A 14,913-nucleotide genomic window follows, 5' to 3' on the forward strand; every position below is an offset into this window, starting at 1 on the left:
TTCCATGCTGTCAGTTAGTAATGGACCCCCTCTTTTTTGGGTTAGCAGAGTGCAGGGAAAAGGTAGTGTTATGGGATGCTAAATTATTGTGTGAACCAAACAATGCTCGTCTCAGTCCTCAAAAGTGCAACTTGAGCTGGACTCTAAGATAAAGCAGATAATATCTATGGTAAATACTTCGAAACAAGAAAAAAAATTTCATCATCTCAAAACACTTCAAAGTAATACCTCTAACTAGAGTTTCAAATAAAAGATTCAACATATCCAATAGAATGTTTTTACAGATTACCAGATTCAGCACTGGTTCAAACTCTGTTACAAATTTGCTGGGATATTTATTACTGAAACTTCATCAAAGGTATCAAGAAAGGCACTAAATGACAGCTTGCTTCCAAGCAATATTCATAGACGTAAACTGTCTCCTTTAAGCAGATACAAGTTGACTAGCATAGTTCCTAAGACAGCTGGGCAACAGATCCTTTTAAAATGATTTGACTGACCACACAAGGAAATATTTAAGGGGCTGTAACTACTGGATGAAAATGACAAATGTGACCCTTTTGGCAACATGAGTAAAGGAGTAGTAACCAAATGCAAAACTTTCTAAATGGCAGTAATAGCAGATGGAGAATGGTTAATGCATACGAGCAGTCTACACAATGACATCTGCATTTATGATGCCAGATCCGTCATTCTCCAAGAGATGTGAATGGGGGGTTTCACTGCTGGGGGAAAACATGACTCATTTTACATAACTGTAGCTACAGGATCAACTACATCAAATTTCATGCAAAGAAAAGCTAAAAAAACTAAGAAAGCAGGTACCATTCTGTGACATACCAGAGAGTCACAATTGGCAGTGCCCCCCCCTCCAATGCTGCTTGGGGGATAAAGAGACTACTGGGAAGTGCCAAATGAGTACTTAACTTTCAAAACACCTTCTGTTGACACAACATTTCTTTAAAATGAATGACAGTGATAAAGTACCCTTGCACAATGAAAAGTTAGCACTACAAGAAAGACAAGGTCACTATTTGGTCTAAAAATGCTTTGGTCAACAAACAAAAAGCTCACTACAACTCAGAAGTAAAACATTCAGTGGATATCTTGAGGGGGCAAGTTAAGAAGTCTGAAGAAATGTCCAGGTTGAAGACTGATGGGAAAGAACCCAATGTAAACTCTTACTACAGCTTGGATAGTTTAGCTGGTTATTATAACAATATAAAGAAAACAATTACCTTCCTTTTCCGTGTGGAAGTTCCTGGAACATCAGTACCTTCATCTTCTTCCTTAAACATAAGTATAAACATGTTTACAAAATACATTTTATGAGAGAGAAACACATCTATTAGTGGGCAAAATTAGCAAATGGTGTCAGTAATTCCCTAACTACCACCGATGCTCATCCTATTGTGTGTAACACAATGCAAGTTGCTTTCATTCCAAATCACTACCAGAGTTCTCAGTACTTGTCCCCATGTTTGAATGTTATCTGTCATTACTTCTTTGACCAGGAATCACAAAAAAATTGATTAACTGTGGACGATTGTAGAAACACAACTAAGGGGCACAAGGCATTCTGTCCTACAAAATTAAAAAAAAGCTGGGATAGGGAATTTACCATTATCTGTTGATTGAGATGAAACCAGAGGTCTAAAACTATGGTATGACCCTAAGTAAAAACATAAGCTGCAAAAATACCTAGCTGCAAAGTAAGATTCTGCGAATACTCAAAATGCATACAGTCATACCTCTCACCCACGTAAAGTAAGAAATCTGGACAAAGCCAAAAATAATGGTGAAACAAAGGTCCAAAATCAGGGACAGATTTTAATTATTGCTGTTATAAACACAGAAAGTTGATAGAATAACAGGTTGTGCATTTTCTGAAGGATATGTTAACTACATATGAATTTCTGTGACATCAAATCCCAATGTTTTGCCAGAAATTCACAAATTTCATAAGGAACAGATCAAAAATATGAGGTGAATATCTGGACATTCGGCAAAAATCTGGACAGCTAAGTAGTATGTGTGTAGTTAAACTTAAGTAATGCTTGGCAGTAGATCCTTAATTCTCTGGAGTGTGCTTGTCAGCAGATGACACTATATAGTGATATTCTGGGAACCGTTGTTCACTCAGGCTTTTTCATAGTAATTGGAAAGGGAAGGCTGTTAAGGACTGGTAGGCTTCCCAGCTCTTCTCTCCTTCTCACCAAGGTCCAACAGAAAAATACAAAGGCTTTCCCCCACCAAAGTCTAATAAAAAATTATACAGAGGTAAAAAGGCCTACAAAAAATATTATTCAAGGAAAATGAATGGGATGGCAGACTTCTCAATTGTAGATTTTCGTAGAATGTCCAGATTTTTGTCTTGTATATTTGGTCTGTTTCTCATAAAAATTGTGGTTTTCTGGCAAATCATTGAGGTTTGAACTCAGAAAATAATGACATGCATTTGAGTTTCAGACTTCATACCCTTCAGAAAATGCAAGCTAATGCAAAATCTGTTATTCTATCAATTTTTCTAAGTTTGTAACAGCAATACTTTAAAACTGCCCGTATTTTTGTGCATTTGCTCCCCCCATTATTTATGGCTTTGTCCAGATTTCTTGCTTTGAGAGGTGTGATGCCAGATCTGCTAAAATGCTCCTCAATAAATAGTGTTACAGCAAGTATTCACATAACAAGCTACCTTCTTGTAAGATAATTAGGTCCTTAATTCTTCCAAATAAATCTCAAGCGGTAATGGCTGTAACAAGAGTGAATCAAGACAAAGACTATGAAGATATGCCCAGGTGAAACCATCCAAGGTTATAGACTGTACATTTATTGTAAAATGCACAAAGGTGTGGGTGTCTTTTTGACAATATTACTGCAGTGTATGACATGGACTGACAAACTTAAGACATGTTGCAGAGATACAAATAAAAGCTGCTTTGGAAGAGCGAGCTCTGACTGGGCAAGGGAAAGGATTACTCCTCTCCTTTACTGGAAAGGAAGGTTATGTAAAGAGTTAACCACAATGACAAAATTAGCAAAAGGTACACATACCCTGCCTTAAAGGAAAGTTGCAAACAGTACAGCTGTGTAAGAACTCACCATAACAGTAGATGTCCGACTGATCATTATTACTACCTGAAGTGATATCCTGCCAAGGGCAGATGTACATCCAATCAGCATACCGAAGCCTGGGCACCCTCCTCTTGCTCCACAAATACAACATATGACCTCATCCTGAAGGAGGCAAAGGAACATGATGGATGTAGAGGCACAAATTACTTCTGAATTTTCTTGCACTGAGCCAAAGAAATGAATCAGAAATAGATGCAACTATATGTACACGTACGAGTCAAAATGGAGAGGAGAGGAGGAAAAAAATAAGCATCTACCTTAGCCTGACAAGAAGAAAATGAGGGATGGATATAATAGTGCAACACTAAGTCAGACATCTACGTTATGATAAGGTCTTACACAACTGTACTATGTACTTCCTTGGATAATTGTTGTGATATTACTAACTGATGGAATATTTCCAAACCTAAGAAGATTGGTACATTTCCAAACCTGTCTAAGAAGACTGGTAGAGGAAGGCTGAGCAGAGGTATGCCTCAAAAGACCTTGAAAGATGGGCCTTTCAAAGCACACACTAGTCCTACAGAATACATCAATCTTTTTAATGTTTAGTAAAAGTGTGAACAGAAAATCAATTAGCTGTTTCAAAGATACAGCTAGAATCCACAGCTTTGAAGAAAGCTCCAGAAGCAGCAGCAGCTCTCATGGAATGTGCTTTAACTGGGGCTTGAAGTTGTTTGCCATGGAAAGAATAACACAACTAAATAGATCTAGAAATCCAGTTAGAAATCATTTGCATGGAAACAGGAAACTACAAAGTCTTGTCATGTAAATAGATACAAAAAGCTGCTCAGACTGTTTTATTAGATATTGTTTTATCTAAATAAAATCAGAGTTGTCTATTCATGTCTAAGGAATGCAGGATCCTCTCTCCTTTATTCTGAAGATAAGGAAAAAAGTATGCAATTGAAGGTCTGAGTAAAGAGATCTCAAACAACCTTAGGCAGAAAGGAAGGGATAGTCTGAAGAGTAAACCTATTCTTTTGAAAAATGAGACAGGGTGGAATGGCCATCAACACTTGCAGCTCTGACATCCTTTTAGCGGCAGTCACAGCTACCAGTAATACAGTTTTTCAAGTAAAAAAAATGAGAGGTGAAGATGCAGTGGATCAAAAGGAGATAACGTGAGCTCTTCCAGGACATACTTCGGATCACAAGGAGGGGAGATGACTCTCCTTGGCAGGGTGTCTAGGACATCTTTCAAAAACTGTTTGTCCACAAATTGAGAAGAAAGAGGACAGATCCAAAGGTAAGCAGGTAGAAATGGATGACAGCAACTTAGACAATTTGTTGTTGTTGTTTGTCTTTTCGGCTTTTCCCGGTTAGGGGTCGCCACAGTGGAAATCTGGTCCGCTAATGATTGGCAGTAGATTTTTATGGTGCCGAGTTGCCAGCCTGACACCCAACCTTCAGCGAAGGCACGCCCATTCACGCATGTCTTTTGGAGGCCAATCTACCGGGGGGAGGACATGCGTACTCCACAAAGAAGGCACTTCAGCCGAGAATCGAACAGAAGAACCTCTTGCTGTGAGACATCAACGCTACCGCTGTACCACCGCAACATACTAAGCAACTTAGACAAGTAAGCAATAATATTAGGAATACCCAAATAAAGGTCCTGGTTCTTTTTTTGTAGCACCATAAGGAAAATATTTTCCACTTAGAAATGTAGATTTCCTTTGGTTTTGCAGCCTCCTTTAAAACCTTAAGCAAAATTATCCAAGGACGCTACCGCTGTACCAACGCAACATACTAAGCAACTTAGACAAGTAAGCAATAATATTAGGAATACCCAAATAAAGGTCCTGGTTCTTTTTTTTGTAGCACCATAAGGAAAATATTTTCCACTTAGAAATGTAGATTTCCTTTGGTTTTGCAGCCTCCTTTAAAACCTTAAGCACATCCTTTGAAAAGTGTTTCCTAAACAGGATTAAAACTCCATCTCCCAAAATGCCAGATTCAAGGTCTGTAGGTTGGGTAAATTAGACAGCCTTTGTTTTGTGTCAGCAAGCCCATCCTGAGAAGTAACTTGTGGTGACTGCGCCTTGACAAGAAGAACAGGAAAGGGAGCCAGTGCTGCTTTGTCAAAATGGAACCAAGAACAAGACTTCTGGCTTGCCCTTCTAGATTTTTTGAAGGACTTTTGGGACTAGAGGAAATGGAGGGTGAGAAAAGAGGAACCTCCCCTTCCAAGGAAAAGACATGGCGTCTGTTCTCCAGGCATTGCACATTTGAACAGAAAAGCATGTGCTGTCTGTTGCATGCAGAGGCAAAAAAAAAAAGATCTGGGGAGTAACCCACTGGTGGACAACGTCCACAAAGACGTCTGTTTAGGATTCAGTTGGATCTGTCACAGTATTCCTCTCTGATGGAATGTACACAAGCTTGAAGAAAGACTTTGTGCTGAATGTCTTGGTCCTAAGAAATCAACGCTAATCTGCAGAGGCAGTAAGACTTTGTGATTCCCTACTGATGTACCACAGCTGTGGTGTTGTCTGTGTAAATCCTTACAGGACAGGAGTCCAGACGTAATGTAGAGATTGAAGGGCTAGAATAAGTGCCTTTATTTCCTTTATGTTTATGTGGTCCACCCTTTCTTTTGGTGACCAGCCCCCCCAAGACTCTGAAGTTCTTAGAATAAGCTCCCCAATCTAAATTTGAAGCACCTGTGAACTGCTCTAGGCAAGGGGAGGAAAAGTACAGTTGTGTACACTTACAATAAATGTAGATGTTCTTCGTGCTTCACTGTTGCAGTCATTACATTTGGGTAATCTGCTTGCAGGTTGCCCTCAGTCGGCCTGATTAACAAAGTTTTGGGTCCTGTTTCGGTTGCTGTCCCTTCTTCAATGACGTCAGGTCGTCAGGGGTATAAAACATGCAGCAGACGCCATTTTCATCAGTTTTTCTTGCCCCAGATGTCAGGTGCCCCCCAAATGGGGAGCAAAATATATATATTTTTATAAATGCATGTACTTTAGAACCCAAAAAACATACCTCCAAATAAAAGCAAATAAAACAAAAAGGCTTTTGAGCATAGTAAAAGAAAGAAGAGGTATAAAAAGAGAAAATTAGGGGGCTGGCGGGTGGGTAACCAGGACTGCAACAGTGAATACACTCAAACATCTACATTTATGGTAAGTGTACACAACTGTACTATGTTCTTCGTGTTTCACTGTTGCAGTCATTACATTTGGGTAGAATCCCAAAGCTATGGTTGAGAGGACGGAATTATACAGCATTAGGAGCAGCTATAAGGCCCTGCAGGACAGCAGTGGCAAAGCCTGCTCTGGATTTAGAGATGAGAGGTAAATGGTAATGTTTGGTGAACGTATGAACTGAGCACCAGGTAGCAGCTTCTAGAATGTCTCTGGTAAAAACCCCTCTAAGAAAGGCTGCAGAGGAAGATGCAGCCCTGGTGGAATGGGATCTGATCCCCTTGGGGACAGGTTTACCATCATGCATGTAGCAGAAATGAATGCAATGGCTTATCCATTTTGAAATAGTCTGCTTTGAAATAGCCTTTCCCTCTGCCCCTATAGCAAATGCCACCAGTAGTTGCTAAGATTTTCTTACAGATTTTGTCCTGTTTAAAGTAGAATCTTAGTTATCTGTGTACATCCAATGAATGCAGAATCCGCTCCCCCTTGTTCTGTGGATTTAGGAAAAAAGTTGGCAGATGAATGGTCTGATTAAGAGCCACACTAGATACTACTTTAGGCATGAAGGATGGATTGGTCCTGAGCGACACCCTGTCCGGGTAGAAAATAATAAAAGGTTCCACTGCCATGAGAGCCTGTAGTTCTGAAATCCTTCTAGCTGAAGTGACTGCTAAAAGAAAAGCAGTCTTCCCAGAGAGAAATTTTACATCTGCAGTAGCAGCTGGCTCAAAAGGAGGTAGGGTGAGCTTTTCCAACACAAAATTGAGGTCCCATGCTGGAGTTGGAGCTCTCCTGGGAGGTCTTAACTTTTTGGCCCCTCTGAGATACTGCTTTAGCAGGGGATGAGAAAAGAGAGGAGGCTCTGTGTTGTAATGAGCTGAAATAGCAGAGGCATGGATTTTTATGGAAGAGAAAGATAGGCCCTTGTGAAGCATCTCAGTTAAGTATTGCAGAATCTGACGAATATTACGCATTGCTGTGCTTATTCCTTGTACCTGGTTCCAGGCACAGAATCTTTTCCATTTATCAGCATAAGATTTTCTAGCACTAGGCCTTCTAGCCTCCAAAATGACATCCATCACATGTTTGCTGAGAGATGTAACTGGTGAAATTAGTTGATTAGCCATGCTGCAAGATTCAGAGTTTGGAGCCGAGTGTGCAGAATTTGATAGTTCTGCTGAGACAGTAGATAAGGTGTCTGAGGCAGGTACCACGGAGGAAGGTGTGACATATTGCATAGGAGCAGGTACTAGTGCTGGCGAGGCCAGTCTGGAGCAATCAGAATCATTTTTGGGTTTTCCGGTCTGACTTTTAGTAATACCTTGGAGAGCAAAGGCAGAGGGGGAAAGGCATAGACTGATAGGTTTTTCCAGCTGAAAGATAGAGCACCAACTTTCCAAGCTTTTTTTGTGATGGCTTCTTGTGCAGAATTTGCCCAGCTGATAGTTTTGAGGTGAGGCAAAAAGATCTATGTCCGGGCTCCCCCATTTCCGTGTCAACATGCTTAAGATTTGTGGATCCAGTTTCCATTCATGTGGGTCCATAAGATTTCTACTTAGTTCGTCTGCCAGAGTATTTAGCTTTCCTGGCAGGAATTGAGCTTGTAGATGTATTTGGTAAGTTAAGGCTGTGTTCCACAAAACCATGGCTAGTCTGCAAAGGGGGTAGGAATGGGTACCTCCCCTGCTTATGTACCACATGACTGTGGTGTTGTCCGTCTTTATCAGTAGTTGTCCTGGATGAAGAAAGTCCTTGAAACCTGTCAGAGCATTCTGTACAGCTAGCATCTCCTTCTGGTCGATATGCAGGTACATTTGATTTGGGCTCCATTTGCCCTGAATGCATCTCCCTGCCAGATGCGCCCCCCAAGCATAATCTGATGAGTCTGTAGTCAGGGTTTGGTTGGCAGGGGGTGGAATGAATGACAGTCCCTTGTTTTGGTGACAGGCCTCTGCCCACCATAGGAACTCTTGCTGCAGGCACGGAATTATAGGAATCATTGTTTACAGGCTGTGACAATGTTGACTCCATAAGCTTTTTAGGTACCACTGAAGTTTCCTCATATGTAGTCATGCATATGGAATTAGTAGAATACAGGAAGCCATGGACCCAAAGTCCTGCAGAATTTATCTTGCAGATAACTGGGTTTTTATGGCCACTTGTTTGAAGTAAGTCATCAATTGGATTTGTTTTTCTGGCATGAGGTAAGTCATCTGGGCAGTTGTATTCAAGCTTGCACCCAGGAATGTAATTATTTGAGAGGGTAACAGTTGTGATTTCTTTTTGTTTATGGTGTACCCTAGGCAAGTTAGAAGCTTTTTTACAAATACCAGATGCTGTAGAAGAGTGTCCTTGTTTTCTGCCTGAATTAGACAATCGTCCAGATAAGGATAAATTTGAATGTTTCCTTGTATGCAAAATGCAATTACTGGTGCCAGGCACTTGGTGAATATCCTGGGCGCAGTAGATAAGCCAAAGGGCAGTGCAGAGAACTGGTAATGCAAATAGCCTGCTTTGAAGCAGAGGTAACTTCTGCAAGATTCCCTGATTGGGAAATGCAGGTAAGCCTCTTTTAAGTCTAGAGTTACCCAACCAGGCATCCTTGCCTAGCATAGGCAGTAACTGTTGTAAAGTCAGCATCTTGAATTTTGGAATGTCCAGGAATGTGTTTAGAATGGATAAGTCCAGAATTGGACGCCATGATTTGTCTTTTCTGGGTACCAGGAAAAGTCTTGAATAAAAACCTTGTCCCTTTTCCTCTTCTGGTACTGGATGAATAGCCCCCATATTCATGAGGGACATAACATGCTTCGGGGACTCTGCCCAATGATTTGGAGGCAGATCTGGCCATCCGTTTGGGATTGGCAACATGTGGAAATGAAATCTTTACCCCTGGGATACTATATTTAGAACCCACTTGTCCTGGGTAATTAGATGCCAATTTTGTACATGAAGTGCTAGTTTCCCCCCCCCCAAGGGGGCTGCCAAAAGATAAGCGCTTGGAGATGGCAGAGGAAAGTCATTGAGACTGTTTACCGTAGGGAGGTGCCTTGCTACTTCCAAATTTGGAGGTGGAGGCACCCCATTGTTTTGATCTGTAAGTTCCTTGTGACGGAAACCTGGAGACTTTAGTGTGTCTGGGTTCGACCTGTGCGGCTTTGGTGGGTACTGGAAAGGACCAATTCTTAGTACGCCAGTGCCTACTGAACCTGGGTGGTTGCACTTGTAGGAAATCTTTTACAGTTTGCATAGACTTAGCTTTGTCTTCCATTTTTTTCAAAACTTCTTCTGCCTTATTACCAAATAGACTGTCCTGTTGTAAAGGAGCATCCAACAATTTTGCTTTAACATGATCAGACAGATTTTGCTCCTTGAGCCAAGCATGCCTTCTTGTCACAGATCGAGTTACAGCGGCCCTGCAAGAGGTCTCCAAGGAATCAAAACCACATTGCAAAGTATGCTTTCCAACTTGTTCAGCTGAATGCAATAAATCATGTAACTCTATTTTCCACACAGTCAGAAATCAACATAATTTTCTGTTTAAGTAAGCCCATGACATGTTGCTGATATTTAAGCATATGTCGGCCGACCGGCACTTGCGAACTGCTTCTGCTTCGGGCAGCACGCGGCATGAAAGAATGATGAAAATGGCGCTGGCTGCATGTTTTCTACCCCTGATGACCTGACGTCATGGAAGAAGGGACACCAACCGACGCAGGACCCAAGAGTTTGTTATTCAGACCGACTGAAGGCAACCTGCCAGCAGATTACCCAAATGTAATGACTGCAACAGTGAAACACGAAGAACATCATAGATGCATCCAGGCAGGTCTACCCAGAGCAATGCCTGAACTTGCGGCCTTACTCGACCCATCAGCTGCGTAAGATATGAGCTGCATGGACAAGTTCACAATAGAGTTTAGAGTAGCGAGCTGGTTGGTAACTTTGTTGGAAACCCCTGCAGCTACCGTACCCTGGAGAGCATCTCCTAGCTCTTTCAGGAGATGTCTTTGGAGTCTGGTGAAGTGGGCTAGATAGTTCAGCGATCGAAGAGAAAAAGTCGCTGAACTAAACATGCGTCTCCCATATCTATCCATGATCCTAGAATCTCCGTTAGGAGGATGGATAGATGAGGAAGTTTCAGACATTTCCTTCTTGGTGGCCGCCGCCACCACCATGGCATCAACAGGCACTCCGTTAGTCAAAAAAGGTTTATGAACGGGGGCGGAGATTAACTTATTTGGCCTCCGAGGGACTGGTTCCATGTACTCCGGCGACTCCCATACCCTACAAGAGATCAGATCCATGAGCTCGTCTTACGGTGGAGACACCCAAGAGGTGGAAGGTTGAGACCCGAAAGCCTCCAGACGCACTGACTCATCCTCGGTAGGGCTTTTGGCTCCGACAGGAAGGGACACTGTTCCGAGGCCAGTGGAACCGATGGCCCCGAATCCTCCATTATTTTAACCTTCTTAGATCCCTTAGAATCTGCTGACTCATCCAAGTCAGTGTCAGATGTCAAAGACTCCTGTGGGGAGTACAAGTATCTCCTCTTACACAACCTCTTCCTGGGAACCTCCTCAGCAGGAGCCTCTGGAGAGGTCTCGGAAGAGCAAGGTGTGCCCTGTGGGGCTACTTGAGGCTCAGGGTCCCTATGCTTGGGTTGGCCGATGGAAACAGAAGCAGACACAGGTGCTTGAGGGGAGGAGGAAGCCGGGCCTGATGCTGAAAATGTCCGAGACATGACTCTCCTCATAGCTTCGAAAGCACCACAGCTCTGATGAGAAGGAGTAGACGGACCCAAAGGAATTGTCTGATCCTACCGCACCGAAGCCATGGGCTCCGAGTCCGAGGTAGGAGCCAAGCTCATCTGAGCCAAAGCCCCGAGAGGAAGAGTCGGCACCAAGTCAGTACAACTATCCTCACCGGACCCGACAGGAGAGTGTCGGCTCCTAGAGTCCCCAGTCGGCACAGAGGACGTCCGAGCAGATGGAACCGAAGATACCAGAGCAGGTCTCGGCTCCACAGGATCAACAAACATCAGATCGGCCCCCTCTGGCTCGGAGGAGGAGCAGTCAAGTCCGGGGTGATGGTCTTCGGCTCCGACGGAAGTGTCGGAGCAGACAACAATTTGGCAAGGCCTGGTGCCCGTAAGAGCTTCTGCACCAACCGGTCCACATCCATATCTGAGAGGCTGACAGAAGACTTCGATGAATGCACAGATGGTGCTGATTGAAGCAGAGGAGATGATGGAGTCTCAGAGACCAGCTCCAAGGCTGTGAGCCGGCTCCGACAGGAAGGGACACTGTTCCGAGGCCAGTGGAACCGATGGCCCCGAATCCTCCATTATTTTAACCTTCTTAGATCCCTTAGAATCTGCTGAGGATTTTGAAGACTTTGAGGACTTGCTGGCACCATCCTGGTCACTCAATGATTCAGAAAAGGGGTGCTTTATGCAAGCCTCGATCTACCAATTTTTTCTTCCTTTCTAACAATACCCTGGATGAAAAAGAATGGCAAATGCTGCAAGATTCTTGTAGGTGCACCGCTCCCAAACAATATACACACTGAACGTGCCCATCAGTGACTGACATCTTTTGTCCACAGTCTGGACATTTGTTGAAGTCAGACTTCGTAGGTTTTTCTTTCCTTTCAGACATAATGTTTGAAATAGAAAAAGTTTAACGCACACAAACAATGCCCAAAGAGGCGAATATATATATATATATATATATATATATATATATATATATATATATATATATATATATACTAACAATAGACAACTCTAATCCACTAAAGGCCAAAGCCAAAACTAGCTAAAGAGGCCACTAACACAAAAAATATGGCCAGAACAACTAATATTATATGGAAGGGGCTAACACTCTAACACCTAAAACTATACGAATATCATAAAAAAATGTGTAAAACTTGCTAATTTGTAGAAAACACTCTCGAGCAACACTGGAAACCAAGAGATCCGTGCTGCGACAAACTAGCTCTGAGGTAATTCCAGCAGTGCATCATGGGATAAAGGGCTTGGTCTAGAGCTATTGCTAAAGCTTGAGCTGTGCTATCGGCCGTGTCGGAGCCGAGGATCAGCTCAGAATCCATAAGTGAGAAAAAACTGCGTGATTTAACAACTTCACATCTACAGTTTAATTTAGAACAGAGGAAAGAAAGTAGACAGATGATGAATATTTTAATATTTACTTAGCTGCGAGAGGAGAGTCAACTGACGCGTCTTGCTACAAGAGAGGCAAATGATATCGGAGTTAATTTAGAGGGAGCATTGTGGGTAGAGTCTTAGCTTGAGAGATTTTTGGCTGGAGCGAGCTGTATAACAGCTTGGAATGGACTACCCCCCCCCCCCCCCCAACAGTCAAGAATAGATAAAGACTGACAGCATCAGATCAAAGGTTATGTACTAACCATGATGATGCATCTGTGCTGTCAGGTTTCATTCTTCCTCAACTGATTGGTTCTAGATCTGACGTTGGATCCGTTACAACCTCTTTTACCAGACTCACGGATCCATCTCTTGAGCTCCTCCCTTTATCCATAATACCCACTCTCTTGGTATACCTCAGATTGAGTTTGCTGCCCCAACAGTACTATGTACATGGTACTCTACTATAAAAAGACACAAGATAAGTACATACAGAAAGACTGGAGCACAAAGCCAGGAACAAATGAGTTCCAAAAAGTACATCCGTTAAGAAAGAGGGAATGGGCGTTGGAGGGTGGGGAGGTGAGGAAGAATGAAAATGGACAATGCAGATGCATCATTATGGCGAGTACATAACTTTTGTATCTGATGTTATTTTCATTCATTCCTCAACTGATGGGACAGAGTCCCCACCTAGATGAACCTTGGGTGGTCCTTGTGGAAGGATATTCCAGAGTACAGCTGAACCAAATACTGCCCTATTTCTGGACAGTATATCCAACTTGTAGTGAGCAATAAAGGTATGAGCATTTGACAGGTGGCAGCTGCAAAAATATTATCTATGGAAGCTTTTGACCAGAAGGCCGATGAGATGGCTACAGATCTCATGGAATGTGGTTTGAGGCATAGACAAAGGATACACTCTGTTAACCATTTGCCTAGAGTTAGTTTAGAAACTGCTTTATCTAATTTGTTCTTGGCAAAAGATACAAACAACTGATCAGATTTTCTGAAATGCTGTGTTTTGTGCAAATGAAACCTCAGCTGCCCATGCACTTCCAGAAGATGCAATATATATTCTCCTTTGTTAGAAACTTTGAGGAAGAACATAGGTAAATTGATGACCTGATTTAAGTTAGATTCGGAAGCTACCTTAGGTAGAAAGGATGGGTTTGTGTGTAAAGAGGCCCTATTTTTATGGAAGATCAAGTATGGCGGTCTTGCACAGAGGGCTTGCAGTTCAGATACATGTCTAGAGGAGGTAATAGCGAACAGAAAAATCGTTTTCCAGGACAAAAACATAAGGTCATTCTTAGTGGAAGGCTCAAAGGGAAGTTGGGTAAGAGCCTGTAAGAGAACAGTCAAATCCTAAGGAGGGGTAGGATCTTTAACTGGGGCCCGAGTAAAAAAGAACATTTAAGGAAGGCCTTGCATAATCTTGAGGAAGCCAGGGAAGAACAATTCTCTCCCAAATGAAAATCTGAAATGGCCAACAGCTGAACTTTAACAGTAGAGTAGCTCGCCCCATTGTTAAAAAAGGAGGCAAAAAAGTCAAGAACTGCTGATACCGGGGTAGCATATGGATCCAAATCTCTCTGAGGGCCTAGACTGAAAATCTTTTCCATTTACTCTTGTAAATTTTATGCTCTCAGAAACTTTCTACTAGGAAAAGAATCTGTCAATCTGGGGAAGAAAGCCTGGGCTGTCTTAACTATAACTGGAACTGGAGAAACCAAACAGTCAGCTTGAGGCCATTGATGTCTGGACGCTGCATCCCTGTCAGGGGAGATAGAAGATCTGGATGTGGGTCCAGTATCCAAGAAGGATAAATAAGATGAGGCCAGAGGAAGGGAAACCAGATCTGAGGTGGCTAAAAGGGTGCAATGAGGACGCTTGTGCTCTTCAACCGAGATGTTTTCTGCAGAAATTTAGGAATTACTGGTAAAAGGGGATAAGCATAAAGGAGACCTATGAGCCAATCGTGGACTACAACATTTCTTGTGGAGGGAACCAGGGTGAAGAACCTGCTGCACTTGTTGAGGAGAGAGGCTAAAAGATAATTTACAAGGCTGACCCCCATCAATGAAAAATCTTTTCAGTCACTCTTTGATTGAGACACCACTCGGGAGGCATCAAAATGGGCCTGCTTAGTCTGTCTATGAGTACGCTAGTTTTCCTGTGTGTGCGTGTGTTGCCAAAAGAAAGTGACTGGAAGAGAATGCCCATTGCCAAACTCTCTATCTCTCAACACAATGGGTAAAATCTGGTTCCCCTCTGTTTGTCGATATACCAGACTACTGACATGTTGTCACAGTATGTATCACAATCATCCCCGAAGATAGAACAGCTTGAAAAGGTTGCAATGCTAGTAGGACAGCTCTCATCTCCAGGACATTGATATGCAAATATTGGCCTATTCCGGGGAACATGTACCTTGGACTGTCCTTCCCA

The 14,913-nt window shown here is 42.6% G+C and overlaps 1 protein-coding gene across 1 annotated transcript in view; it reads right to left on the reverse strand.

Annotated features, from left to right (window-relative positions):
* Positions 1–14,913, reverse strand: part of LOC122814218 (pleckstrin homology domain interacting protein) — a 2,625,611-nt gene that overhangs the window by 367,743 nt on the left and 2,242,955 nt on the right. Inside the window, 1 exon segment of the mRNA XM_044086823.1 lies at positions 1,233–1,289. Within this exon segment, the coding sequence (XP_043942758.1) occupies positions 1,233–1,289 (57 nt within the window).

This window comes from Protopterus annectens, chromosome 1.part1 (assembly GCF_019279795.1).
Source record: "Protopterus annectens isolate FY-2018-M chromosome 1.part1, PAN1.0, whole genome shotgun sequence".
Lineage (NCBI taxonomy): Eukaryota > Metazoa > Chordata > Ceratodontiformes > Protopteridae > Protopterus > Protopterus annectens.